We start from the raw sequence: 26,692 nt of genomic DNA on the forward strand, positions 1-26,692 counted from the left end.
TCCAATCAGCCTCCATTTGGCCAGAAGAGAGGACTGCAGTAAATAGGGAATAAATTATGCAATTCAGCCGCCACAAAGTGCAACTAGGGAAGGGGGGTTTGACATTAAACACTGCGATTAGCACCCATTGCCTCTCTAGCCCCCTTTCCCGACCACCCTCGAGAGGAAAAATTGAAGCCGTCGATAAAGCAACTCATACAAGTGGCTTCCCAAAATGCATTCTGCACCACTGTGCACAGAATCCAAACCCACAAGTCCTGCAGCCTCTTGTAACACAGATATTTGTAATGCAAAATAGAATAAAACCCAGAAAACTGAATCGGTATATCCATGCATAGACAACTAGATTCCTCCCCTAACTGCAAGACCCACGCAGGATGGCTACAGTAGTTCCCACTTTCAACATTACTCTTCTAAAGTTTGAAGGGGACGCTTGTCTGCATTTTTATTCCATGTCCATTATCCTTCCACGTTTGCCCATCTTTTAAACCGTGTTGCCAGCCTTAGGAGGACACAGAACCTTCTCCAGTACTTTTGAGAAAAAGATCTGCTCTGCCTCCATTTACACACATCCCAAACCAAGAAATCCGTGTTCCAGTATAAGAAAACGTAGGAGACTTCCTTGCGTAACTTTCTCAAACCCATTCCTAAAACTACACGCACAGCTTGCGACGACGGGGGGGGGGGGGGTTAGGTCTGTGGAAAATGAGCTCAGCATTGGCATCAGAACAATACTTTCCCATAGAAACAGAGGCATATATTTAATTCTTAGTAACTCCACTCAAGTTTCACCTTCCATTTCCTCCAGATAATTTTAATTTTTTTAAATACAAAGTTTGGCTAAAATTTGCAAGGTAAATTGTCTTGCAGATTTGCATTTCGCCTTTTTTGGAAAAAGAAAAAAAGAAAATATACAGCAGCTAAATGCATAAGCCCTTCCTAAGCCTTTATCTGCCCTGACAGTGCAAAAGGCAAAAAAAGAGCTCTGTAATCCCAGCAGAAGAATGCAAATAACGTCAATGCACAGCTGAACTGCAAGCCCTGCCTTACAGGAACTATGTGTGCCTGTGTGTGTGTGTATGTGCGTGAGTGTGTGCGCGCGCCAGTGTGTGTCTGCAAGGAGGAAAAAAAAAAGGTACATTCTAAACAGGAAATGCAACTGAGAGCTATTCAAAGCCTCAAACTTCAAAATGCAATTGCATCCCCAAAATTGCATGCATGCAATTCCATAATGCATGGACGACTTTTTGCATATCTGCAAGGAACGCAAGTCGGAGCCTTACCTCTCGGCTGAGACATTTTCCCCTCTGCTTTGATGGGGGAGGGGAACACAAAAGACTTTGCCTTCTCTCTTCAGTAGCTAGTTTTGCAACAAAGATGAAAACTGCAAGCGCTCAGTCTTCATGCAACTGGAGTTTTTCTGACTCCCTGCAGCAGATCTCCTTGCAGAGGAAGGAACTGCAATTGCACACCTTGCAAAACAGATTGCAAAGTGGGTTTTCACCCCCTATTGCAATGGTAAGGAAGGCTCTGCTGCACCTACATGATGGGCCAGGACTGGCAGCTAAAAGCTCCAAACTTGGATCCGAGTGCCTTAGTGCGCAGACGTCCTTTCTACGAGCAGCGCGTTGGTTTGTGGGTAATGTAGTTCATCCGGACAGCCCATTGAGAGCTTCTTTAAGGAGACTCCGTTGTCTTCATGCTGGAGGAGGGAGGTGGGTGGGATTAAGATACACGGAGCCATCTACTTGGAGGCGACTGCTGTGCAGCGGGGGCGCACAGATCCCACTGGAAAATGTAAGCAGGAAATGGAAACGGCCGCGCACAGTCTTCTGCTATGTAATCGGAAAGCTGCAGAGAAGCATTGCCTAGCAGAGCGAGCATGCAACCACGTTGCGAGACTTCGTGTCTATCCAATGGCAGTTTCATAACATAGGAATTGCCGTACTGCAGTCTAGCAATCTGCCTGCAACAGTGGCGACCCCTCGCCTCGCATGGTAGTACATATACCAGGGAATGCTCAGCCTCTCGGAAGAATATTGTCACTATACAGAAATATCAGCATGACTAGCCATTGAGCATCTTCTGAATTAATTTGCCTTAAGCTTTTAGTCTAAACACATACATGCAAGCAAGACACACTGCCCAAGATAAACAGTGGCGTTTCCCTCAAGAAAGACTTTCTTGCCATCTAAATGGAGGCACTCCGTATTGTTTGGTGCCAATATTTTGAAAATGCAGGTTGTTTTGCGTTCTCTTCAATTACAGGTTACAGTGGTACCTCGGGTTACATACGCTTCAGGTTACAGACTCCACTAACCCAGAAATAGTACCTCAGGTTAAGAACTTTGCTTTAGGATGAGAACAGAAATCTTGCTCCAGCGGCGCGGCGGCAGCAGGAGGCCCCATTAGCTAAAGTGGTGCTTCAGGTTAAGAACAGTTTCAGGTTAAGAATGGACCTCCGGAACGAATTAAGTACTTAACCCTTAAATGACCCTCGGGGTCCCTTCCAAGACTACCGTTCTATGGATCACAAGAACTGATCGCAAAGCTACAGCTCCCAACATCCTCAACAAACTACAGTTCCCAGGTTCTTTGGAGGAAGTCATTTGCTCGAAATCTATAGTGTGCATGTAAGCTCAGTCACATGTATAGTTCTCATCCCATGACCTGACTAAAGCTCAGGGATAAGAGTCCAGGGGGTAGGAGCTAGTGCACTCAGTGCCACACCCTAGTGATACAGAGGTGGGGGCCTGCAGGGAGGGCGCTGAGCACGGCTGTCACGAATTGCTGCCCACAGGTAGAATTCGTGCACCCAGGGACAGAGCCAAACAATAAACTGAAAAGCCCAGTGCTAAAAGAGCAGAGCCTGTGTAGAACGATTAGTTGTGCTTGCCAGTCTCCTGAAACTGAGCGATGCAACCATACTCATAATACCAGAGACCAGCACACAATTCAGACTCCCTAATAGGTAAAAGGTAAAGGACCCCTGGGCGGTTAAGTCTAGTCACCGTCATGGAAGCCAGAGCGCACAGGAACGCTGTTTACCTTCCCACCACAGTGGTACCTATTTATCTACTTGCACTGGTGTGCTTTCAAACTCCTAAGTTGGCAGGAACTGGGACAAGCAAGGGGAGCTCACCCCATTGCGGGGTTTACCTTTATTCCCTAATGAATCACCAGCACAATACAGTAACTGCATAAGCAGGGAAAGCAGCTGCAACCTACATCTCACATTTTGCTCACATATATGCATCGCGTAATTAAGAAATTAATTTTTATTTACAAGACATTTCAGATAACAGCAGGTCCAAGAGGACAGTCGGTGAATTTATGCCTGTTCTGAAGGTCAGTCGGTGAATTTATGGCAGCCAACTCGAACCACACCTAAGACAGATCACTCAAGGAAGTGAGCCAAACCACAGAGGACAAATGAGGCTACAGATTCACAGAGCGAACTGAAGACCGTTACACAGCAGATCACTCACGGCTGAGTGAGCCATCTTCACCACAGACTACAGTCGAGTCACAACGTAGCATTCAAGGAATGAAGTATCTATAAAACTTTTGTGAGTTGCACACTTTCTCCCGTACACTCGCTTAAAACAAACCTTCTCTTTCACACACATACACAGTCTCTCTTTCTCTTAACACACAAAAAACAAATACTCTCACTTTCTCACACGTATGGCCTCTTGCTTGTCCTCTGGGTTTGTGCTTCTAGAGTAGGAGACACAATCAACTCTGTAGGACTCTTGCTTGCCTTCTTCCAATGTTTATGTTGTACTGACCTCCGTTGACTGGGAAGCGGAAGGGGGAAAAGGGTCTTCATAGATTAGGTTAGTCAAGTGTCCTGAACCCCTGGCCTACCTGGAAGGAAGTCAATATGCCAAGTCCAAAACTCGAAAGTCCAGGGGTCAATCCACACAACCAATGTTCAAAGGTCCGGAAACACAGTCCAACACCAATCCAAGTAGCCAAGTCTGAAGTCCAGCAGTCCGGATACAGTCCAGAGTCAAACCCGAAACACAGTCCCATGGCGGTCCAGGAACATCCAAGCCAAGTTCCATCAACATGGGCAGATGAGCAGGCACAAGCCCCTCTTTTGTACAGTGGTACCTCAGGTTGCAGACGCTTCAGGTTACAGACTCCGCTAACCCAGAAATAGTACCTTGGGTTAAGAACTTTACCTCAGAATAAGAACAGAAATCGCGTGGCGACAGCACGGCAGCAGCGGGAGGCCCCATTAGCTAAAGTGGTACCTCAGGTTAAGAACAGTTTCAGGTTAAGAACGGACCTCCAGAATGAATTAAGTTCTTAACCCAAGGTACCGCTGTACTTGGCATGCTGATTACAGCATCTGGGCTTGTTGAGCCATGTGACCCTCACCTGCTCCAAGCCTACAGCTGAGGCATCACACACCTCTTCCCAGAGCTAGCAAGCCCCACCTGGCCACCTAGGGAGCTGGGCTGTGGGCCCTTGCCTGCCTCAGCCTCCTAGAGTGCCCTTCCCACTGCTCCCTGTGCCTCAGATCCCGCTGTGTTCGTGGAGATGGAGGCCACTCTGGCAAAAGGCCCTCCTTCTCTGGTACCTTGGTGTGTCCCCGTCTTTGCTACACCCCTCGCCGGGATCCTCTTCCTCCTTTTCCTCCCCCCTGTCGTCCTGCTACTTCACGACACCAAGTCAGAAAGTAAATTTGTACCTTCTAACAAAAGGTTTGAAGCTGCATTAAAAATCTAGGTATCTTTTTCTGAGAATCTTTCCTAAGGGTGAACACGCTCCGAGTTTCCATCCTTATGTAGCTGAAGTGGTATTATTATCACCTTCATCTTCATCATCATTATCATTTTATACCCCGCCCAGCCACTCTGGCCGGCTCCCAACAGAATATTAAAACAATGATAAAACACCAAACATTAAAAACTTCCATCATGCAAAAGGAGGAGGTATCAGCAGCTGTGGTGCAACTCCAGATATTTAAAAAAAATAAACAAAACATTTTTAAAGGTAGTGTGTGTGTGTGTGTGTGTGTGTGTGTGTGTGTGTGTGTGTGTATATATATATATATATATATATATATGAAGACTGAAAATCAGGCCGGACACTTAAGTGTTTGAAGCAGGAAATAGCATTTAAATGAGAAGGATGTATGGTGCTGCTAGTTCAAATTGTGAGCTCTGAATGGGAAACAAAGTCCAATTGACTTTAAAGTCTTAAACCTGAAGGACTACTTGGCCCAGGTTCTTAGAGCAGCCAAGGTCCTACTGTCTAGTCTGTCCATAAGAGATGTTAGGCTGAGAGGATCCAGGAACAGGGCCTTTTCAGTGGTGGCCTTGCACTTCTGGAATGCCTTCCCAAATGATGTTGGTATGGTCCAATCCCTGTGGCTTTCTTCAGAAAACCCTTATGAGGTTTTCATTTCACTCTGCTTTCTATTAATCTCCATCTAAATGAAATTGTCCTGCTTAATTTAAAGGGTGCAGTACGGATATGAATCTGATTAATGTTGATATTGTTGTTCTTGTTTATAATTATTCAGGACCCCTCCTTGTGAGGGCAAAGTAGTTGGAAAGGCGGTTGTGTTTTTTTTTTTTAATAAATAAAAATAAATGTGAATTTTATGGCAGAGTTGTAGATAAAAGCCGTCATAGAAATATATTACAGGTTATGAACTGGCCTATGCACTTCAGTCAATCCAGAAAAAAAGGACTACCCAATTTTGTAAATTACCTTCCTGTTCCAGTACATGTAGAAGTTATGCAACATTACAGGGGAAAAACATTAGCGTCTCGAGGGGAATGTGTGACAAACAGTGGTTAAACTGGCACATTCTAAAAGACTATGGGAAAATAGAAATTCCTTCCTTTAGAAACAATTTAATACTGGTTACAGTTTACTGGAACATAGTTAAATCTTTTGGGAAGGTTAAGCAGGAAGTATTGGCTCTTTATAAGATAATGGCCTGCTTGGAGTTACATGCAAGTTTTCTTTCTTTCTTGTTCTTGTGTGTATGTTTTTCTCTTTCTTTCCCCTGTTTTCGTATGTATGATATTTAAACCTGCATTTTATATTTCTGTTTAAATATGTTAACTTTCATATTATGCCAGCACAATAAATAAATAAATAATAAATAATAATATGATTAATATTGGTTATGTAATTGTTATATAGTTGCATAATTATGTAACTTTAAATGCATTAAAGTTAATGGGCTGGATTCAACTAACAAGGGCTCCTGCTAGTACAACGTGGCTTTCCCTCTCTCTGCTCAAATGTGCCTTCTGTGCCCACCCCCCCAAAAAAAATTCAGTCCAGAGGGTCAGGAGGATTCCCCCGAACAGCTCGTAGGGCAGGAGAAGAGTGAAGATCATGCCTCTTTGCAGACTGAAATGCTTTTGCCGATGGAATGATCAGAAGAGTGCGATGTTGAATTCCACCCATCCACAAAAAAAAAATATCAAGATATTTTTGAACTGCATGCATGAGACATTAATGCTGTTCTAAGGGAACCTTTGGCGTTTGCAGATGTTACTGTAATGTTGGGACGATATTCGGGTGTCATGGGACTCCGCGTGGTATGAGATGTGTGTGCGTGAATAGAAATGAGTTCATGTCCTCTTGTTACGATGTATTGACTCTCCTTCTATTGAAAGAAATGTGTTGGTCCTAAAGTGTTTTCACTCTGCACAGTTTAGAATTTGGAGGAAGAGCATCCGTGGAAATTATTGATGTGGGATACCCACTGTTCTACTTCTTGTTTTGATTTATGTATTGATTATTCACAGAATCACTGACTTGTAGAGTCTGAAGGGACCACATCCAATTCCCTGCAACATAGGAATCTTTCACCCAACATAACACTCCAACCCATGACCCTGAGATTAAGAGTCTCCTGCACTTTGACTGAGCAATCCATAAAAAACATAACCAGAGCCAGGGGCATACAAAGTGGGGGACGGAGGGGGCGGGCCGCCCGGGGTGCCACTCTGGGGGGTGACAAGATGGCCCCTGCCTTCCCCCAGCTGTAGAGTGGCCGAGGGCGTGAGCAGTCGGTACGAGGTGCCACTCTCATGCGCCATCCATACGGGCGTCTGTACGGGTTGTCTCTCGCACAGCGACCGTATGGGCTGCCACATGTGCGCACTCCGTACAGGATGCCACTTGCGCAGCAGCCCATACAGGCACAATGCAAGCGGCAGCTCATAAGAACACCACGCGCGAGCAGCAGCCCGTATGGAGTGCACATGCGTGGCATCCTGTACAGTCGCCACACATGCGCAGTCCGTACAGGCTGCCGCTTGCGCGAGGCGGGCGTACGGGCAGCCACTTGTGCGAGGCGGCCACATGGGCTGCCGCACATGGGCACTCCGTACGGGCAGCCCTGCCATGGGTGCCAGAGAGGGTTCCTCCGCCACTGAACAGAGCCTGCTGGATCTGGCAAGGGGCTCATCTTGCCCCACATCCTGTTGCCACAGTGGCCAACCAGATGCCTGTGGGAAGCTGACGTTTGTCGCCTTTATTACATTGGAAAGCTTAGGTCTTAAAGGAAAAAAACTTCCAACCTAATGTGATTTTAGCTTGCTGTTAATGCCTGCTTCGTAGACATTAGCAGAAGAAGATATAAAAGCTCAGAAGCTGGCAGAAGAATGAAGAATGATAAGCATTAAGCAATGGCATCAAAAGCCCTCTAATGCATAACTTTGCTGATACATGGGGGGAAAAGCAGGTTGAAAGAATGTTGTCCACCACAGACGTATTTCCCCTCCTAAAATGCCTCCATACGACGCAACCCTGTAATGCCATCACCATTTGGCAAGAGGGGAACATTGGAGATGAAAGAGTAGCAGCCAATCATGTGAGAAGGAGTCTCTCCCCCAACAACTGGTGTTGCTGCGACTCATCTGGGGAGGCATCTGCACAGCTCCAACCTCACCACCAACCTGACCCTCCCCTGCTCAATCCAGGTAAGCTCACAGCGACACCAATGTCAGGAGGGAAGCTCTGGCCCACCAAATGGGCTGCTTTGGCTATACAGTGGTACCTTGGGTTAATGGGGCCTCCCGCTGCAGCCGCACTGCCGCTGTGCAATTTCTGTTCTCATCCTGAGGTGAAATTCTTAACCTGAGATACTACTTCCGGGTTAGCGGAGTCTGTAACCTGAAGCATCTGTAACCTGAAGCATCTGTAACCCAAGGTACCACTGTATAATAAAGGCAAGGAGAAAGCGGTGGCGCTATGGTCTAAACCATTTAGCGTCTTGGGTATGCCGATCAGAAGGTTGGCAGTTCGAATCCCCACGACGGGGTGAGCTCCTGTTGCTCTGTCCTAGCTCCTCCCAACCTAGCAGTTCAAAAGCACACCAAAAAGTGCAAGTAAATAAATCGGTACCACTCCGACTGGAAGGTAAACAGTGTTTCTGTGCGCTCTGGCTTCAGTCATGGTGTTCTATTGCGCCAGAAGTGGTTTAGTCATGCTGGCCACATGACCTGGAAAGCTGTTTATGGAACAACGCTGGCTCCCTTGGCGAGATGAGCGCCGCAACCCCATAGTCGCCTTTGACTGGACTTAACCACCCAGGGGTCCTTTATCTTTACCTTTTTACCTTTTAGAATGAAGGCAACTACAAAATAACGGATATTGGCAAAATAACATCCATGAAACTGTAGCTGTGTTGTGCTCGTCAGCAGTGGCTATCGGTTTATTATTATTATTATTATTATTATTTACTTAAAAAGAAACTTCACATTCCGAAGCTCACACCGGATCTGTTGCATACCAAAATTATACCTTTGCGCAACATTTTAATGAATAAGGAATGAACCCCTTAAATTACAGTTTGCCAGCATAAAGAAGCAGTAAATGAATGAATAAATAAGAAATAAATACATTTATTCCCCACCTTTATACCCATTGGGCTCAAGGCAGCTCACGGGTAAAAATGAGAACTGCTAAAAACATAGAACTAGCAATCAATAATAACAATTGAAACAGTAATAGAATCAAAACTATATACATATACAAAATCTATTAAAACAAGAAAGATGATAAAGATTATTATATTATATTATATTATATTATTATATTATATTATATTATATTATATTATATTATATTATATTATTATATTATATTATAAATGTTTGTACCCCAGCCACTCTGGGCAGCTTCCAGCATTTTCAAAAACATAATAAAACATTAAACACTAAAAACTTCCCTATACAGGGCTGCCTTCAGATGTACGGCACCAGCCCGTTCATTAAAAGCAGTCAGTTCCCAAAAGCCTGATGGAACAGAAAAGTATTCAGCTGCCACTGGGAGGACAAGAAGAAGGAGCCAGTCTCACTTCCCCCAGAGAAGGAATTCCAAAGTTTGGGCACTGCCACCGAGAAGGCACATAAAATAAATAAATAAGGCGGAAGTGCTGGCAAAGCCTTTGCTCATCCATCCTCAGTGCAGTGTAGCACATAACCATGCCTATAATCTTAATGTCTTGTGATGTGAGCAGCCCATAGGCAATGTCCGCGGCAGAGTTCTGCAGATTCAGCTGATCCTGAAAGCCTGTGCAATGTCTGAAGTTTCTGAAGGCGTCCTGTGTTTATCATCTTTTGCAATTTCCATATTTTAAAACCATCATAAAGCACATGAAATCTCTGCAGAACTCGGGGGCTTTATCGTATGTTTGTCTCACTCAGACAGCAAATGGGAATTACTCTGGGTCGGAAAGGAGCTCTGTGGGTCAGTTTTCAACTATCAACGTGATACTGTCTAGCTTTTTCATGGTGACTACCTGTGCTTTGTAGCTCTGTACAGTGGTACCTCAGATTAAGTACTTAATTTGTTCCGGAGGTCCATTCTTAACCTGAAACTGTTCTTAACCTGAAGCACCACTTTAGCTAATGGGGCCTCCTGCTGCTGCCGTGCCACCGGAGCACGATTTCTGTTCTCATCCTGAAGCAAAGTTCTTAACCTGAGGTACTATTTCTGGGTTAGCGGAGTCTGTAACCTGAAGTGTCTGTAACCTGAGGTACCACTGTACTGTTAAGACAGACAACTTCTCTGTGGAGAAAGCTGCTTAGGGGGTCAGAATTCCACAGAGCAGGCTAACAGGAGAGAACCTAGCCCAGAAGCAGGGGAATATTATTCTTTTACTGCCTGCCATTCGCAAGCAGGAGAAAAGATCTGGAGGGCAGCAGCTTGTGGAAGTCTGCTGTAACAACTATAAAGGTAAAGGCTGTGGTCTAAACCAGTGTTCCCCAACCTTGGGCCTCCAGCTGTTTTTGGACTACAACTCCCATCATCCCTCGCTAGCAAGACCAGTGATCAAGGATGATGGGAATTGTAGACTAAAAACAGCTGGAGGCCCAAGGTTGGGGAACACTGGTCTAAACCACTGAGCCTCTTGGGCTTGCCGATCAGAAGGTCGGTGGTTCGAATCCCCGCAACGGGATGAGCTCCCATTGCTCTGTCCCAGCTCCTGCCAACCTAGCAGTTTGGAAGCACGCTATGCAAGTAGATCAATAGGTACCACAGTGGTGGGAAGGTAAATGGCATTTCCATGTGCTCTGGTTTCCATCACAGAGTTCTGTTGCGCCAGAAGCAGTTTAGTGGTGCTGGCCCCATGACCCGGAAAGCTGTCTGTGGACAAATGCCAGCTCCCTCGGCCTGAAAGTGAGATGGACACCACACCCCATAGTTGCCGTTGACTGGACTTAACCTTCCAGGGGTCCTTTACCTTTTTACCTAACAACTACTGCACACTGGCCCACTCTCATTTTAAGGTAACGTATTAAGTGCGGGGATAAGCATTGTGTCAGCTTAGGAGCAGAGAGTGTGAGGGCCTTATAATCTATTCAGTATTACAAATATAGATGTATTCTAGTCCCACTCTGGCAAGCCCAGGAAGTTCTCCCAGGGTATTAGACTGGCACAAGCTGGTTACCAGTCGTGATGGCTGTATGCTCCATAATCAAAGGGAAATGGGTCTCTGAATAGCAGTTGCTAGGAGACAACAGCAGGATAGGCCTTTTGTCCCTCACTTTATCCTCATGGACCTCCCTGAGACATCTAGTTGGCCACTGTAGAAAACAGGAGACTCAATTAGGTAAACCTTTAGTCTAATCCAGAAGGCCTCTTCTTAGGTTCTTAGCCATTGACAGGCCCCCCCCTTTTTTTTTTTGAAGATGATGATGAAGAAGAAAATCCTCCGTTGATCCAGAGAGAACATGGACCTCCCAGCTAAGCCTTAGGATGGTAAGATCATTCTTTATGTCCTGTCAGATGACCAGATGCAAAAGAAGATGGGTACCTGTGCTTTGATAGATGAAAAGGAGAGGGCATTTCCACGACTGCCACTTTCCTCACTGTTAATGACAAGGTGAAACTAGCGTTTTGTGAATCTGTTAGTTCTGGTTTCTCTCAGTTTCTCATTTTTCCAATCGTAACTTCAGTTCTCTGCATTTCCACATCACTCTGTGATATGTGTGTGTGTGTGTGTGTGTGTGTGTGTGTTTAAGTCCGATACAGCATTTTGGTGTGAATGTCTCCTAAATATTTTCATATGCATCTTCTACACATTCTTGTTGTTTTCCCCAATATAACGCATTTTGGAGGCTTTTTTTCACCAATATATGCATTTCTATGCACATTACTTGCTTGGAGAATAGCACTGCAAAATTTGGAGAAGTGTGAATTTTAAAGGGTGGCTGTGTTTCAGTTTGTGTATTGTTTCAAAAAGTGTGAATTAGGTAAGTCCACATTTAAATGAGAGATTAATTGAATTCCCCCACCCCATTCCTAGCTCCAACTGCTCTGAAATTTTCACTTCAGCACACCTCTTGAGAACCCAGCTGTCTTTTGTATCTATTTGCCAAAGCTCCCCACAGGTCAACAGAAGTTGGTGTAGATGACTTACCTTTGCAGCTAATTGTCCATTTGTCAACTGTGGCTGTTGACATAATCCGGCTCCTTCTACCACTCCCAAACAAGAAAAATGGGCCTTTTGCTTTGCATCAGAAATGGTAGCTATTGAAGTGTGTGTGTTTGTTTGTTTGTTTGTGTGTGTGTGTGTGTGTGTGTGTGTATTAAACACACAGTTTATTTATTTGTATTTATTATATTTCTTAGTTGCTTTATGTATAAATAAAAGTCTCAAAGCAACTTAAGAATTTCCAGATTGCTTTTCTTTTGTCTTGCAAAAATGAAACTAAGACAGGAGGAATTGCTAGATTCTACTTTGTGGTTTATAACCAGATCAATGAATGTGTGTGTGTGTAGCATATACATTGTGACAAGCTATAAAACCCTGGGAAAGAGTTGTAATTCATAAAAGTAACAGGAAATCAAGCCCGTTCACATTTTAAGTTGCCCTAATACAATCTTGGGAGTGAGGCTAGAGGAGAGGAGGGAACTTCCAGGTAAGTAATGATGGAGACAAATCTTAGTGTAACTGAAACAAAAGAAGGAAAAAGTGAACTTCCAGCAAATCAACAGAGCCTTAACTTGCCAAGAGAAACAAAACTCAGCAGCTGACTCAGGGTATTAGAGCTGCAAAAGATATTTGAGATACACTGGACAGGTCTGCCAGACAAAGACTTATTTTTATTAGACTTGTGAATCTTGCATTTAGTTTAATAGCATGAAAAACACATTCTTCTTTTTGCGATCTTGAATCTGCCAAGGTAGACAGGTCTGATGCCACCAATGATTTAGCTGTTCCTTTAAAGGACTTTGAAATTGTTATGAAGTCAGAAGTGCAGTGCTAGAAATGCTTTGCAGCGGTTCTCAACCTGTGGGTCCCCAGATGTTGTTGGACTACAACTCCCATCATCCCTGAGCTCTGGCCTTGCTAGCTAGGGGTGATGGGAGTCGTAGTCCAACAACATCTGGGGACCCACAGGTTGAGAAATGCTGCTTTAGAGCCAGCAGCAGTGTCTCTAATTCTGGATCCAGGCAAATGCCTCAAGTATCTCAAGGAAGCTTTGGGTTTCATTGCAGGCATGTCAGTCTTCTAATGCCAGGAAGATAGAAAATACCTGGTGTCTGCATTCAGGGGTTAAGGCGCTCATGCCCCTTTGCACAAAGATCAAACCTAGTTTGCAAAGATGCAAAACAGTGTCTGTTGCCACATCTTCTTGTTGCTGGTTATGGGTCCAACCAAGGCAAGGTCTCGCTGTCAATCAGCTCCATCGACAGACTGTCCCTGTCTGGACAAGCTACACTTTCTCATTCTTGCTCTCCTGTGGAGGGAAGGTGATTTTGGTAAGCTGAGAACGCCAAAGTATTAGCCTCGTTCTGTCATTCTTGTATGTGTAGAGGTGGAGCACTTGGGTGTGGAGGGGGGGTGCACATGTGAGAAATGTACACCTTTCGGTGTTGCCACTTTTAATCTCTAAAAGAGCACGTGTTGATAACCCTTGGTGCCATGTGATGCCACGCTTTATTTAAATATCATGTGGAACCCAAGAGCGTCTGACAGTAAATCAATCACAATGAACCTGGAGAACAGATATATACACAGTGGTACCTCGGGTTAAGAACTTAATTCGTTCTGGAGGTCCGTTCTTAACCTGAAACTGTTCTTAACCTGAGGTACCACTTTAGCTAATGGGGCCTCCTGCTGCCACCGCACGATTTCTGTTCTCGTCCTGAAGCAACGTTCTTAACCCGAGGTACTATTTCTGGGTTAGTGGAGTCTGTAACCTGAAGCGTCTGTAACCCGAGAGACCACTGTATAGAGAGATCCTCATTACAAATAAAAGAGCAAGCACCAAACTTGTACATTTTTAGTTTCCATGGCTTCTTGTGTTTGTAGCTTTTGTGGGAGCACAAGAACAGGCACGTTTGAGATTTGCATGTGAAGTTGGACCTTGGTACTGTATATTGTAGAAAGGATAGTACAGTGTGTTGAGTTCATGTTTGTTTAAATGATTTTATTACTTCTTGCAACGGATGGAAGAGAAATATGCTTTGGTTAGGATTTTAACGTGACCCTACCTAATTTACACTATCGGGAACAACATGCAAACCAAAATTCAACTTAAAATTCACCCTTCTCGGAATTTTGTAATGCTGTTCTGCAACCAAGTAATGTGTACAGTGATGTGTCTGTTAGGGAAAAGTGTGCATAGAAATGTATATATAAGTGAAAAATAACATGAAATGCATTATATTAGAGCAGAGCTTTCCAAACTGTGTGTTGCGACACATTAGTATGTCAGCTGCTGTTTGTAGGCAAGTCACGCAAATGCTCCCGATGTTCATCCAGGAGCCGGAAAGGGATTAGTATAACCTCCGGCTTGCTAATGAAACTGAATTAAAAAGGTAAAGGGACCCCTGACCATTAGGTCCAGTCGTGACCGACTCTGGGGTTGAGGCGCTCATCTCACTTTATTGGCCGAGGGAGCTGGCGTACGGCTTCCGTGTCATGTGGCCAGCATGACTAAGCCGCTTCTGGCGAACCAGAGCAGCGCACGGAAACGCCGTTTACCTTCCCGCCGGAGTGGTACCTATTTATCTACTTGCACTTTGACGTGCTTTCGAACTGCTAGGTGGGCAGGAAAAACTGAATTACTGTGTCGCAAAATGATGCATATCTAAAAAGTGTGCCACCAACATGAAAAGACTGTATTGGAGGTCATGGCATGCAAAAATGTGCATACCAGGCAACATTTCATGCAGAAATGTGTATACTTGGAGATATTTGCACTGAAATGCAGACAGAGCTTCATGAGAACTTTCTGGGGGGAGAAAATAGCAAACTGATACAGAAACGTGGAGAAGCAAACTTAAGACTGGGAAACTGAGCTAAACCAAAATTGGCCAGCCCTACTTCTTGCAAGATTGATGTCAGGTGTACATTCAGCAACACACTGCATGTACAAGAACTAGAAGTGAGAGGGTGCTGAGTTCATCCTAGGGCAATGCTCAGCTGGAATCAAAATACACGTGCAGAAATCACCATTTTTAACTGGAGACGCAAATAATGTGGGGGGGGGAATCTTAAATCACAACACACCATATTTTTTCCGTGTGTAAGACGATATTCCTCCTCCCCCCCCCCCCGATTTTTTAAGTTTAAAATTGGGGGTTGACTTATACATGGAATGCTGCAATCAAATATATAAATAAATACACGTCACCATCCATATTCTTTATCCTCAGCCTCCCCTCACTATTGGCCTCATGAAAAACCCTGGTACCTCGGGTTACAAACGCTTCGGGTTACAAACACTTCATGTTACAGATTCCGGTAACCCAGAAGTAGTACCTCGGGTTAAGAACTTTACCTCAGGAAGAGAACAGAAATCGCGCGGCGGTGGCAGCAGCAGCAGCAGGATCCCCCATTACGGGAGGCCGCACTCCAGCGGGTGCAGAATGCTGCAGCGAGACTCCTTATGGGCTCCTCGCTGTGAGATCACATTCACCCGGTGCTATACCAGCTGCACTGGCTCCCGGTGGGGTACAGGATCAGGTTTAAGGAGCTGGTTTTAACCTTTAAAGCCCTATACGGCCTAGAACCCTCGTACCTACGGGACCGCCTCTCCTGGTATGTCCCACTGAGGAACTTATGGTCTTCATATAAAAACATCTTGGAGGTCCTGCGCCACAGGGAGGTTAGGCTGGCCTCAACTAGAGCCAGGGCTTTTTCGGCCATGGTCCCAATCTGGTGGAACGCTCTGTCACAAGAGACTAGGGCCCTGCGGGACTTGACATCTTTCCGCAGGGCCTGCAAGACGGAGCTGTTCTGCCAGGCCTTTGGTCGGGGTTCAGTCTGACTCCATCTCCCCTTTCATAAGAACTTGCATGAAAGTGGCCACCCAATTTTTCTCACAGGCCCATATAAGTTCAGCACAAACAGTTGGGCCTCGTGAGCATTTAAGGTCCCCAACCCTAATCTGCGGGTTGCCATCCGATTGGATTTTATTCTGATCCTGATCTGATTTGAGGATGTATTTTAATTGATTGTCTGATTTTATGTTAATGTATTATACATTGGATGTTAGCCGCTCTGATCCCGGCTTTGGCTGGGGAGGGCGGGATATAAATATTATTATTATTATTATTATTATTATTATTATTATTATTAGCTAAAGTGGTCCTTCAGGTTAAGAACAGTTTCAGGTTAAGAACGGACCGAATTAAGTTCTTAACCAGAAATACTACTGTACTCCCCCCAGCAGCCCCCACTCCGGACATTGTACCTTCCACCGTAAATACTGAGACAAAAGTGCAACACACAGGCAGGAGAGCTGGAGCCGCAACTACAGTGGAGTTACACTGAGCTGACAGGAGCAGCTGCCATTACAAGAAGCACAGTGGTAATAATTTTGGTTCTCCCCCCCCCCCCATATATATGTGTGTGTGTGTGTGTTGAGCATGTGTTGCAAGAGTACAGAAACAAGTATACATGCAGGCAACTTTACATTTGTCAATGCTGCCACTGGCCAGGTCAGGAAATGAAATTCTAACCAAATAACAACCGCAACATTTTCAAGCCAAGGAAAATTCACTGTACATCCGCTTTGCGTGTTTCATTTACGGGCTTTTCTTCACTCTTTTCCAGCGGCGTTGGCCCTTGTTCAGTGCAGTCTTCTCTGAGCCACCCTGGGGAGGCTGTTTGGACTGCTCTACATCAGAGAGACAAGCCAGAGTATTTTCAAACGAATCCCTTGAAGTTACTATAAGATTAGGGTGCTTTTATGTTTAATTAAGAGAGCGCGGCATATCATTTCAGCAGTGTAATTGTTTCCTGCTATTAAATGGAGCTGGAGGTTGTTTATCTGCTCAACAAGAGACATCAATCCTGAGATGCTCCCCATTCCATCCCCCCCCCCCTCTTTCTGGACAATGATGTGATTTTTTTATTTGGCTGCATGATAAATGCAGCTGCAACCTTTGCTTGTAGATGGACTAACCCGCCCACTTCTGACGTTATTTCTGAGCAGATCATTTTATATTTGTTCCATGAGCAATAGTGTTGGTCTCTGTACCTCTGACTTCTGATTCTTTTAGGATCATCCTGGCCCATCTGCTGCACTCCTGAAACAGACGTTTCTAGCGCACAAATTTGGCCTCTCTATAATATTTAAAAAGTATCCTCTGCTGTTCAAATACATAATTTAATTCGGACATGCACGATATTAACCTCTTCTGGTAACAATGAAGTCGGGGCCTGAGTTCTGTGGAGTGGAAAACAAGAGCCTACTCACCCATGGAGGGATGCGAGTGGCACTGTGGGTTAAACAATAGAGCCTAGGACTTGCCTTTCATGTGCATGCACACTTCTTCAGATACTTTGTTTCAGTGTATCTGAAAAAGTGTACATGCACACAATCAGAAGGTCGGCGGTTCGAATCCCCACAACGGGGTGAGCTCCCGTTGCTTGGTCCCTGCTCCTGCCAACCTAGCAGTTCAAAAGCATGTCAAAGTGCAAGTAGATAAATAGGTACCGCTCTAGCGGGAAGGTAAATGGCGTTTCTGTGCGCTGCTCTGGTTCGCCAGAAGCGGCTTAGTCATGCTGGCCACATGACCCGGAAACTGTATGCCAGCTCCCTCGGCCAATAAAGCGAGATGAGCGCCACAACCCCAGAGTCGGTCACGACCGGACCTAATGGTCAGGGGCCCCTTTACTTTTACCTTTATAATATTTAAAAGGTATCCTCTGCTGTTCAAATACATAGTTTAATTCAGTCATGCACGATATGAACCTCTTCTGGTAACAATGAAGTCGGGGCCTGAGTTCTGTGGAGGGGAAAGCGAGAGCCTACTCACCCAGGCTCGTTCACTCAGGGTTTGGAGACCACTCAGAAGCAAAACTGGCAAACAAAACAAAGCAAAAAAACCACAAAATGGTGTTGCAGGAATCATGCGCACCTTATTTTTGCACTTCTGCTATATTGCCCCAAAGATAAATGATTGAAAGAGGACAGGGCTCCTGCATGTTGAACGGTTATGTAGATTGTCAAGCTGAGCTACAACCTGGAGATCTGCCCTGAACCTTGAAATTGAGGGGAGTACATGGCTTCCACCCCCTCCCCAGTTCCTTCTCCAAATCTTTCATACACCCAAGCTGTGCAGCACATCTTGAATTATATTTGCTTACTACAACAGACAGCAGAACGGAAGGGATGACAGGAATAAGCAGAGGAGGATGCTGCGCCTGCCTCCTCTCCAACGGTGCTGGGGAATTTAAATGGTACTGCCCAGAATAGCAGCAAATAAAATCCGCTCATACATCAGCGACTGATAAGACTTGTCAACCAGTTCTTCCAAAGTCTTCCTAAATTATAAAGCTCCAAAATACAGGCCAAAAGAGAGCAGGTCTCGGAAGAGCGAGGCATACAACAGGCACCACCAGGGAAAAGGCCCTGCTCCATGTAGCTCCTGTCCTAACATTTGATAGGGTGCCCACTTGCCCTCCTTCTTGACATGGGATGCTCTCTATTGGAGTCTCCAGGTCCAGTACAAAAACCACAAGAAGGGAGAGCAGGGACCTTGAAGTTCCCAACAGCTGTTAATCAAGCAAGCAAGCACACAGGTCACCTTTGTCACAGTCAGGACGCCTATGTCCTGGCCAGGCCTGCACCCAATCTTGTTTTTGTACAATCTTGTTTGTCCTCAGTCACCAAAATTATATTATCAACATATACAAGCAGAACATTTTTTCCCCTTCATTTGCAAGGAATAGTACAAAACAAAGAGGCACTAATAAAGAAAAGTTCCACGGTGGCAACAGAAAACAAACTAAAAATGCTTTTGCAGTTCATTAAAACTATCCAGCAATATCAAGGTATAGGAAAACTGGTGCTATTAACAGAAATCCTTCCAGTTGGTTAATTGGTTTGGCAACTTCCATGCACATGACGTGCGATGCTAATTATTTTCCCCAAGAATTACGGTAAATGATAACTAATCAGAGGCAGCTAAAGTTGCAAATGGCAACAAAATATCTGTGATAGGAAGAGGAGCAGGTTTGCTCAAGTGTATTGCAGGTAGAAATACTGTTTGTAATGAAGTGAGAGCAGTAGTTTACTTGCTCGAATTAACAAATAAGAAAGTTTTGAGAATTCAAAATCTAGATTAAAATTGATTACTTAATTGAGAAGGGGGATAGTTACAAAAACACTGGGGCCTAATTTGAATAGTAGAGTGCCTGGTATCTGGTGAGTAGACCAAAGCACTCGTCAGGAGAGTTATGAGATTCAGGTGAGGGTCAGATGCCTTTTCAATCCCAGCAGATATATGCCCGGCTTAGAAATGTTGCCTCCTTGGTAATGGCGTTGCCCTGAGTAAACTCTCTCCCCCCCCCCACTTCCTTCTCAGTCGTCAACAGCACCACCCCCCTTGCAGTGGCTGCTGAAGGCCATTTGCCTCTTCACCTTCTGCTCTCCCACTTTCACTGCGATAAACAACTACCTGACATTCAGAAGACATCTGAAGGCAGCCCTGTTCAGGGAAGTTTTTAATATGTGACATTTTAGTGTATTTTTCATCTTTGTTGGAAGCCGCCCAGAGTGGCTGGGGAAACCCAGCCAGATGGGCAGGGTACAAATAATAAATTATTATTATTATTATTATTATTATTATTATTATTATTATTATTATTATTACCGCTCTCCAGGTTCTGGGAGAAGGGGGTGGTCTGGAATGCTTTCTAACAATAACATGTCAGTCAGCAGCTCTGGTTCTGCTCCTCCCCCCTCCTCTTCTTCCATGATCTCCCAGGTTTGTCCCTCTCCTATCTCTGAGCCGTGACCTTCTGCAAACCACTGTTGTAAATCCATACTGCCTTCCTCTTCTCAGGAAGGTTGAGGAGGAGGAGGAGGCGGTCTCCACCATTCCTCCTCAGTCCAGTCCCTGGCATAAATATAGATATAAAGATATAAAGATACTGTTTCTGCACCTAACCACCTGTTAGGACTGCTGAATGACTTCCTCAGAATGAGACTTCTGCCTGGCTCTTTAAACGTGGCCTTCCTTTTGGGATTGTCCCTTCATGGCTGCTTTCTGGAATTAGTCCTTAGCTCACTTTGGACTATGATGTGACACTGTTGAGAGCTTGTGAGGAAACAGCAATGCTTTCAAATGTGGTGTGTGTGTGTGTGTGTGTGTGTGTGTGTGTGTGTGTGTAAGAGAGAGAGAGAGAGATGAAGTTCCCATCATCAGTGTATCAACACAGTTCTACACGCTGGATGCTCACAGGCAAAATCATTACCAAATTTGTTTTGGAAAGCTAGTCAATTAAGTGGCCAATTATTATACATTTAGCAATCAATAGACAGGTCAAAAGTTGTCAATTAACTGGTCATTTGAATGACTTTATGAGCAGAAACAACATAAGAACTTATCTAGCAGATTACCAGTAGATAAAGAAATGGCTTATTCTTTTCGTAGGTCCACTGTGTGTGTTTGTGTGTAAAACCTCTGTCTTATCTCTGGTGGGGCTGCACAACCTAAACCTTTTCAGCAAAGCCTAAACATTTGTAATTTTTCACAATGCATTCCTTTCCCAACCACCAGATTCTTTGTTCCAAAAAGTGCTGGAACTTTTTGTTTTATTACAAATTACCCATGCTTCTGAACACAGGTAAATGTACAAAGAAGATACCGGTAATCAAAACCACAAGGAAACTTACAAACAAGATAATTCAAATTACAATTAAAAAAAAAAAAACCTAGCAAGGGCAAGTGATTTGGGAGATCAGACTCCCAAATGAATGGGGTGGCATTTATCACCAAAGGTGTTTCCACAAAAGGTGTTTCCAAAACTTAATGGCTGTAACATCAAATTGTGACTTGTGTGCTTAAATGGGTCATCACAGATCTGAAAGTCGAAAGAATGATTTAAATTATTTCCCTCATATTTTTTTCCCTGATGGCATAAGTTTTTTCAGCCAGAACTTGCCAGAACTCACTACCAGCACCTCTCAGGTGTGTGCCATTACCATTCTAAGAGAGAGGTGTTTGTGGTGAGTTCTTTTTCTAGAAAAATAGTACTGCTTATATTCATGATGGAATGTTGAAACTATGAATATATTCCCCCCCCCCTCAAGTCCTGGAAAGAGAAGGCAAAGGTCACAGCAGATTTACCAGACTCTAGTCCATGAAGTAAACTGTTACCAGTGATTCCAGGACCAGGGAAAACAGAAAACAAATGGAAGCCATCTGCAACCACAGTAGCTTTATAATCCATTGAAACCATCTCTCCAGCACTCAAAACACCTATTTCAGGGATGGGAGCCCTGTAGTCATCCACTACAACTTCCAGCATATTCTTCAGCCATTGGCTGATGAGAGATGTAGTCTGGAGGTTTCCCCAAACCCTGGTTTACTGGTTCAAGAATTACCTTGGGGGCTTTCCATCTGGTGCCCAACCTACTCCCTGCCCCCCATGAACCAGCTATTCTAATTGAGTAATAGTGAATACTTCAGTTTAGCACTGGTCATCTGGAATGTTTTCCATGACAATGTTTTGTTCCAGTTTTTTGGGGGGACCCATTACATAAAATTCATTTGGAAGGGCTTAGCATTTTCTGATGCTTTTTCTTTGTTGGAGCTGAGCAATCATAATAATATGCCCACGCCTCAGACTAATTTTCAGCCAAACAAACAAAAACTAACAACAATAGCAGCAGCAAGAAAGCAAAAACTTATTACTGATGTTCTATTCAGAGCCAGATTTGTTCTGTAAATTCTGCAACACAATAACAGATGTTGGCCGCTGATTAAACAAACAGGAGCTGAGACGCAAGAAAAACACCAGTTTAACTTCAAAGGTAGCTTAGCTTGGAGCCTGACATTACATTATATATTTTTCCTTCTTCAAGAGTTAAGTGGGAACGAGATCTCTTTATTGCCAGACTTTGATGATATCAGATATCAAGATAATTTTATGCCAGGTCTCCACCTGAATAATTAAAAATATATCTAAGAAGGTTCCAATATCAGGGATTAGAAATAACTCTTCTAGGCAGAAAAGTATTTTTATACTGGCTGGAACAGATTATTATGGGACATATAAGACGGCCAAATTTATTAGTTTGACTTTAAGGAAACAGAAATTGCTTAATATTTTAGATGGGAATATGTGTTAATGATTATAGCCTTGGCAGATGGTAGGGACATCGATTGCAAAAGTTCCACTGACAGCCCAAGTTGCTGTACCTTCTTGTTAAACTGTTGTAGCCCTGGGGAAAGAAAGGGGTCTAACAAAACTTCGCTGAAGAGAGGATCTTTATCTGATGTAAGGCAAATGTTTAACCAGCATAGAAGAAATCTCGCCCAGGTGACAGTCTCTACCTTGTGTTGACCTCCCTCTAGACACAAGGCTGCATAGGTTACGCATCATGGGACAGTAAAAATCTTGAAGAGGAAACCTGCCTGCACTCATTCTACCAACTGGGTAAGCCCTGGCAGCCAGACTGGAATACCATAGAGCAACTGAGCTATAATTTTGGCGTTGAAGACCTTAAGGGCAGAAGGGATATGCGAATTACCTCTTATTATGAAAAAACGTATTATGGCCTGCATAGACATCTTACTGGCATTCACTGCCATTGCACGGTGCGTGGACCAGAGAAGCCTATGATGGAATGTAATTCCCAGATAGTTGAATTTGAATACCTGCTGCATGGGTTTACCACCAAATACCCAGCTATAGCTCTTGCGTGAATTCCCAAAAACCATTATTTTGCTTTTGTCAAAGTTCATGTTAATGAACACTGTAACAACTCCAATTTTTCTAGAAAAAGAGGTGCTGGAACTCACCATGAATGGCAATGATAATGGCAATGGCGCCCACCTGAAAAAAGCCCTAACTATAACAATATCATTATATTCCAATACAGTTTAATGTGTTTTGTATGTATGCATCTTATTGTAGTTTTTATTGCCTGTCATCTTTTATTTATGGCCTGATGGACTAGCAAGCAATAAACTGGGCTGGCTATGGTTCTCGAACGTAATCCGTTCTGGAAGTCCATTCGACTCCCAAAACATTTGAAAACCAAGGCACAGCTTCCGATTGGCGCAGGTGCCCCGGGAACAATAGCTGACAACCACATTGGATGTTCAGCTTCCAAAGAATGTCCAGAAACTGGAACACTTACGTCTGGGTTTTTGGCATTCGGGAGCTGATTTGTTCGTCAACTAAGCCGTTCGAGAACCAAGGTTCCACTGTATTTCAGAATATTTCCACAAGCTATGGTAGGACCTCATGAACTTTAGATGCAATGAAGTTACTGGTATATATGGGTGGGACAGGTATAAACCTAAGGTAAAGGTAAAGGGACCCCTGACCATTAGGTCCAGTTGTGACTGACTCTGGGGTTGCGGCACTCATCTCGCTTCATTGGCCGAGGGAGCTGGCGTACAGCTTCCGGGTCATGTGGCCAGCATGACTAAGCTGCTTCTGGCGAACCAGAGCAGTGCACGGAAATGCCGTTTACCTTCCCGCCGGAGCGGTACCTATTTATCTACTTGCACTTTGACGTGCTTTGGAACTGCAAGGTTGGCAGGAGCAGGGACCGAGCAACGGGAGCTCACCCCGTTGCAGGGATTCGAACCACCGACCTTCTGATCTGCAAGCCCTAGACTCTGTGGTTTAACCCACAGTGCCACCTGTGTCCAGTATAAGCCTAGGCAGTTGCTAAATAAGGAAATGTCAGCCTGATAGAATTGATGCTCCGTTATTGATTGCATTTATAGATCACCTCTTAGCTGTAACATCTCCACATTTTTATTTTTATTTTATTTTTAAAACCCTGAATCTGAGCATATTACCCCTGAGTCCATCACAGCGCTGTGATTTTTGTCCAGGAAAGGCTTGCTGACTTGAACAACCTTTCCCACACAGCAACAGGAGGCAGACAGAGTCCCTAACTGGCTCTGTGTTTGATGGTCAAGCTCTCCTTGCTAAAGTAAGCTCACAGATTTTTTTCTCTATCTTTGGAGAGGAAGGGTTCTGCAGAAAAACAAATCAATTTGAGTCCCAGGCAGATGGGAAGGGAGCAGATTGCTGCTGTACTAGAACAGAAGATACTAAACATGTTTGTCTGTTTACTATGACACTCTGTGACTCAGGCACCTCTGTGGATAATAAAATAGGCAAGCATCTTCTATTGGCTTTTTAGGAGTCTGTCTCATTTTGCCCTATCTCTGGGGCTCTGTGAAGTAAATCTTCATTCACCAGCCTGGGGTATGTGGCGATCACACAGGGTCCCCGGACGTTTAACGGTCTATTGATCCCTGTGCCACCACTGTGCTTGCTTCCCCACTGCCACCAACCAGTTACTCTCTGGTAAAACACTGAGTCCAGTCAGTTGTTAAAAGTGAACCAAAAAAACAAGTTTATTTTACAAACATTAACAAGTTTATGGTTTCTCAGATAATATTACTATCAGTATCTTAACTTTAGTTTCTTTTCCTTCCTAATACCTTCTGACTGATTATCTCAACTGTTTGACTGACTCCTCTTAACAAATTCTCTCACTCTCTCACACCAGACTAGCCCAACCCACAGACTTATCTTCTCTGTCTGTTCTAACTCCAGACTGTCTTCTCAACAACTCTAACTCCCTAAAAAACCTCTGTGCTTAAAACTTATACAGTTAACTCTGCCCCCTGGGTTCCCATTGGTTAGTCATTTTACAATTAGTTAACCCTTTCCCTATGAACCCTATGTCACACACATAGGAGGGCAAACGCCACAGGTAGCTCAGTTGGTAGAGTAGGAGACTCTCAATCTCAGAGTTGTGGGTTTGAATCTCACTCTGGGCAAAAGATTTCTGCATTGCAGGAGGTTATGCTAGATGACTCTTGTGGTCCCTTCCAACTCTATGATAAGGTAAAGGTAAAGGGACCCCTGACCATTAGGTCCAGTCGTGACCGACTCTGGGGTTGCGGCGCTCATCTCGCTTTATTGGCTGAGGGAGCTTCCGGTTCATGTGGCCAGCATGACTAAGCCGCTTCTGGCGAACCAGAGCAGTGCACGGAAACGCCGTTTACCTTCCCGCCGGAGCAGTACCTATTTATCTACTTGCACTTTGACGTGCTTTTGAACTGCTAGGTTGGCAGGAGCTGGGACTGAGCAACGGGAGCTCACCCCATCATGGGGATTTGAACCGCCAACCTTCTGATCGGCAAGTCCTAGATTCTGTGGTTTAACCCACAGCACCACCCACGTCCCTATCAACTCTATGATACTGCTTCCCAAATAGGGTACTTCCAGACATCATCATTTTAACAGCACTGTTTAATTGCTGGTCTGTTTTCAGCTGGAATAGTAATTTTACTCTTTTTCCTTTTTGTTCTTCCCTTTTGGTGTGACTAAACTCATGGTACAGAATATTGGCACCTCTTTTTTTCTTTTCTTTCGCTGCACATGGCAGCCATTTTGTGCTGCCACCCGCATCACTTTTATCAATACTGTTGTACTGGCACCTCATATATATCTTTTACCAAAAAAAGTACTGCTTAAGGCAAGTGAGTAGTCCTAATTTCTTCAGTCCCAAATGTTGGGGGGGGGGTATTCATTGGACCAGTAGGGTGGTGAGGGTTAAATATTCCTTTACCCACTCACTGCCCAAACATGATAGATTACATTAAGACACTTCTGTAGGGAAAGGGAAAGGTTGAAGTGATAGAGTTGATTTCTTGAGAAGCGATACAGACCATAGAGAAGGGAATGTGTAGAGCACTAGTGACTTGGGGAAATTGTGCAGGTGTTCCATAACGTTGGATGTTCTGAGGGGAAAACAAGCTGAACAGAGAAAAAACATGAGTTGGGAGATGTTGTGTTCAAAATGTCATGCAGGTGCCTGATAGGTACATGAAATACAGATTTCAGTTGTGTGGGTGTTGGGAGTTTTCAGTTCTTATCTCTTCTCTGCAGTAATGTAAACAGCTAGTGTTCTAGCTTGCCATTCTTCAAAAATGCCAAGGGGGGGGGGGGAGTTACTACCTCAACCCACCAGTTGCTGATATTGCTCACTTTTTATCCAGCTATTTTCAAATTCTATTGACCATGAATTTGGTACACTAGGATTTAAGATGCACCCAACCTCCCTCCCTTCAACATGGCTCTCTTTTTAAATTTATTTTACAGTGGACTTGGGTCTGTTGTTTCATGTGCTCATTTTTCTCCCTAGGTGTCAGAGAGCAGAGATAATAGGCTGTCGTTTTATCTGTATGAAGAGGCTGAGTAATGAAGACAAACGTTGGCAGTTCTCAAATGTGCACTGAAGATCTATTTCCATACAAGATCTGTTTAGAATTTAAGCTGAATTTAAAACAATTCCTCCATAAAGCTGCAGTTTAAAATAAACAGACATGTTACTTATGTTTCAAATGCAACGATTTCCAGAGGGGTGATCATATTAGGCAGCATTGCAGCAAAAACAATAAACTGTCTTGTGGCACTTTCAAGACTAACTAATTTATTATGGCATCTGCTTTCATGGGCTAAAGTCCACTTCACCAGCTGCCCGAAGTATTATCCTCAGTTGCAGACATATACACATGCAGTATTGGAGTGGGGGTTGTAAGCAGTAAGCAGTGAGGTCATAAGAAAATGAATTGTCACAGTTTGTACATTTTGCACTACATTTCTCTTTGACCTCACTGGTTACAACACCTCCTTCCCATTAATATATACCTGCATTATATGCAAATAGAGGTTAACACTTCATAGTTATTC

General features: G+C 44.1%; 1 protein-coding gene and 1 long non-coding RNA gene across 3 annotated transcripts in view; one reads left to right on the plus strand and one right to left on the minus strand.

Annotated features, from left to right (window-relative positions):
* The window catches only part of MAP2K6 (mitogen-activated protein kinase kinase 6), a 73,613-nt gene extending 71,886 nt beyond the window's left edge, over positions 1-1,727 (minus strand). Inside the window, exon 1 of the mRNA XM_083598940.1 lies at positions 1,284-1,727. Within this exon, the coding sequence (XP_083455066.1) occupies positions 1,284-1,299 (16 nt within the window). The 5' untranslated portion in view covers positions 1,300-1,727. The remainder of the gene's footprint in view (positions 1-1,283) is intronic.
* A 19,248-nt stretch (positions 1,728-20,975) lies between these two features.
* Positions 20,976-26,414, plus strand: LOC310755738. Of its 2 annotated transcripts, XR_014544490.1 has the most exons (3): positions 20,976-21,773; positions 23,815-23,915; positions 26,145-26,414. It is a non-coding gene; the product is annotated as an uncharacterized lncRNA (long non-coding RNA). The 2 variants fall into 2 exon arrangements; XR_014544491.1 differs by lacking the exon at positions 20,976-21,773 and having other exon boundaries at positions 23,633-23,915.
* The last annotated feature ends 278 nt before the right edge of the window (positions 26,415-26,692 follow it).

Source organism: Podarcis filfolensis (assembly GCF_964270895.1).
Source record: "Podarcis filfolensis genome assembly, chromosome: 2".
NCBI lineage: Eukaryota > Metazoa > Chordata > Lepidosauria > Squamata > Lacertidae > Podarcis > Podarcis filfolensis.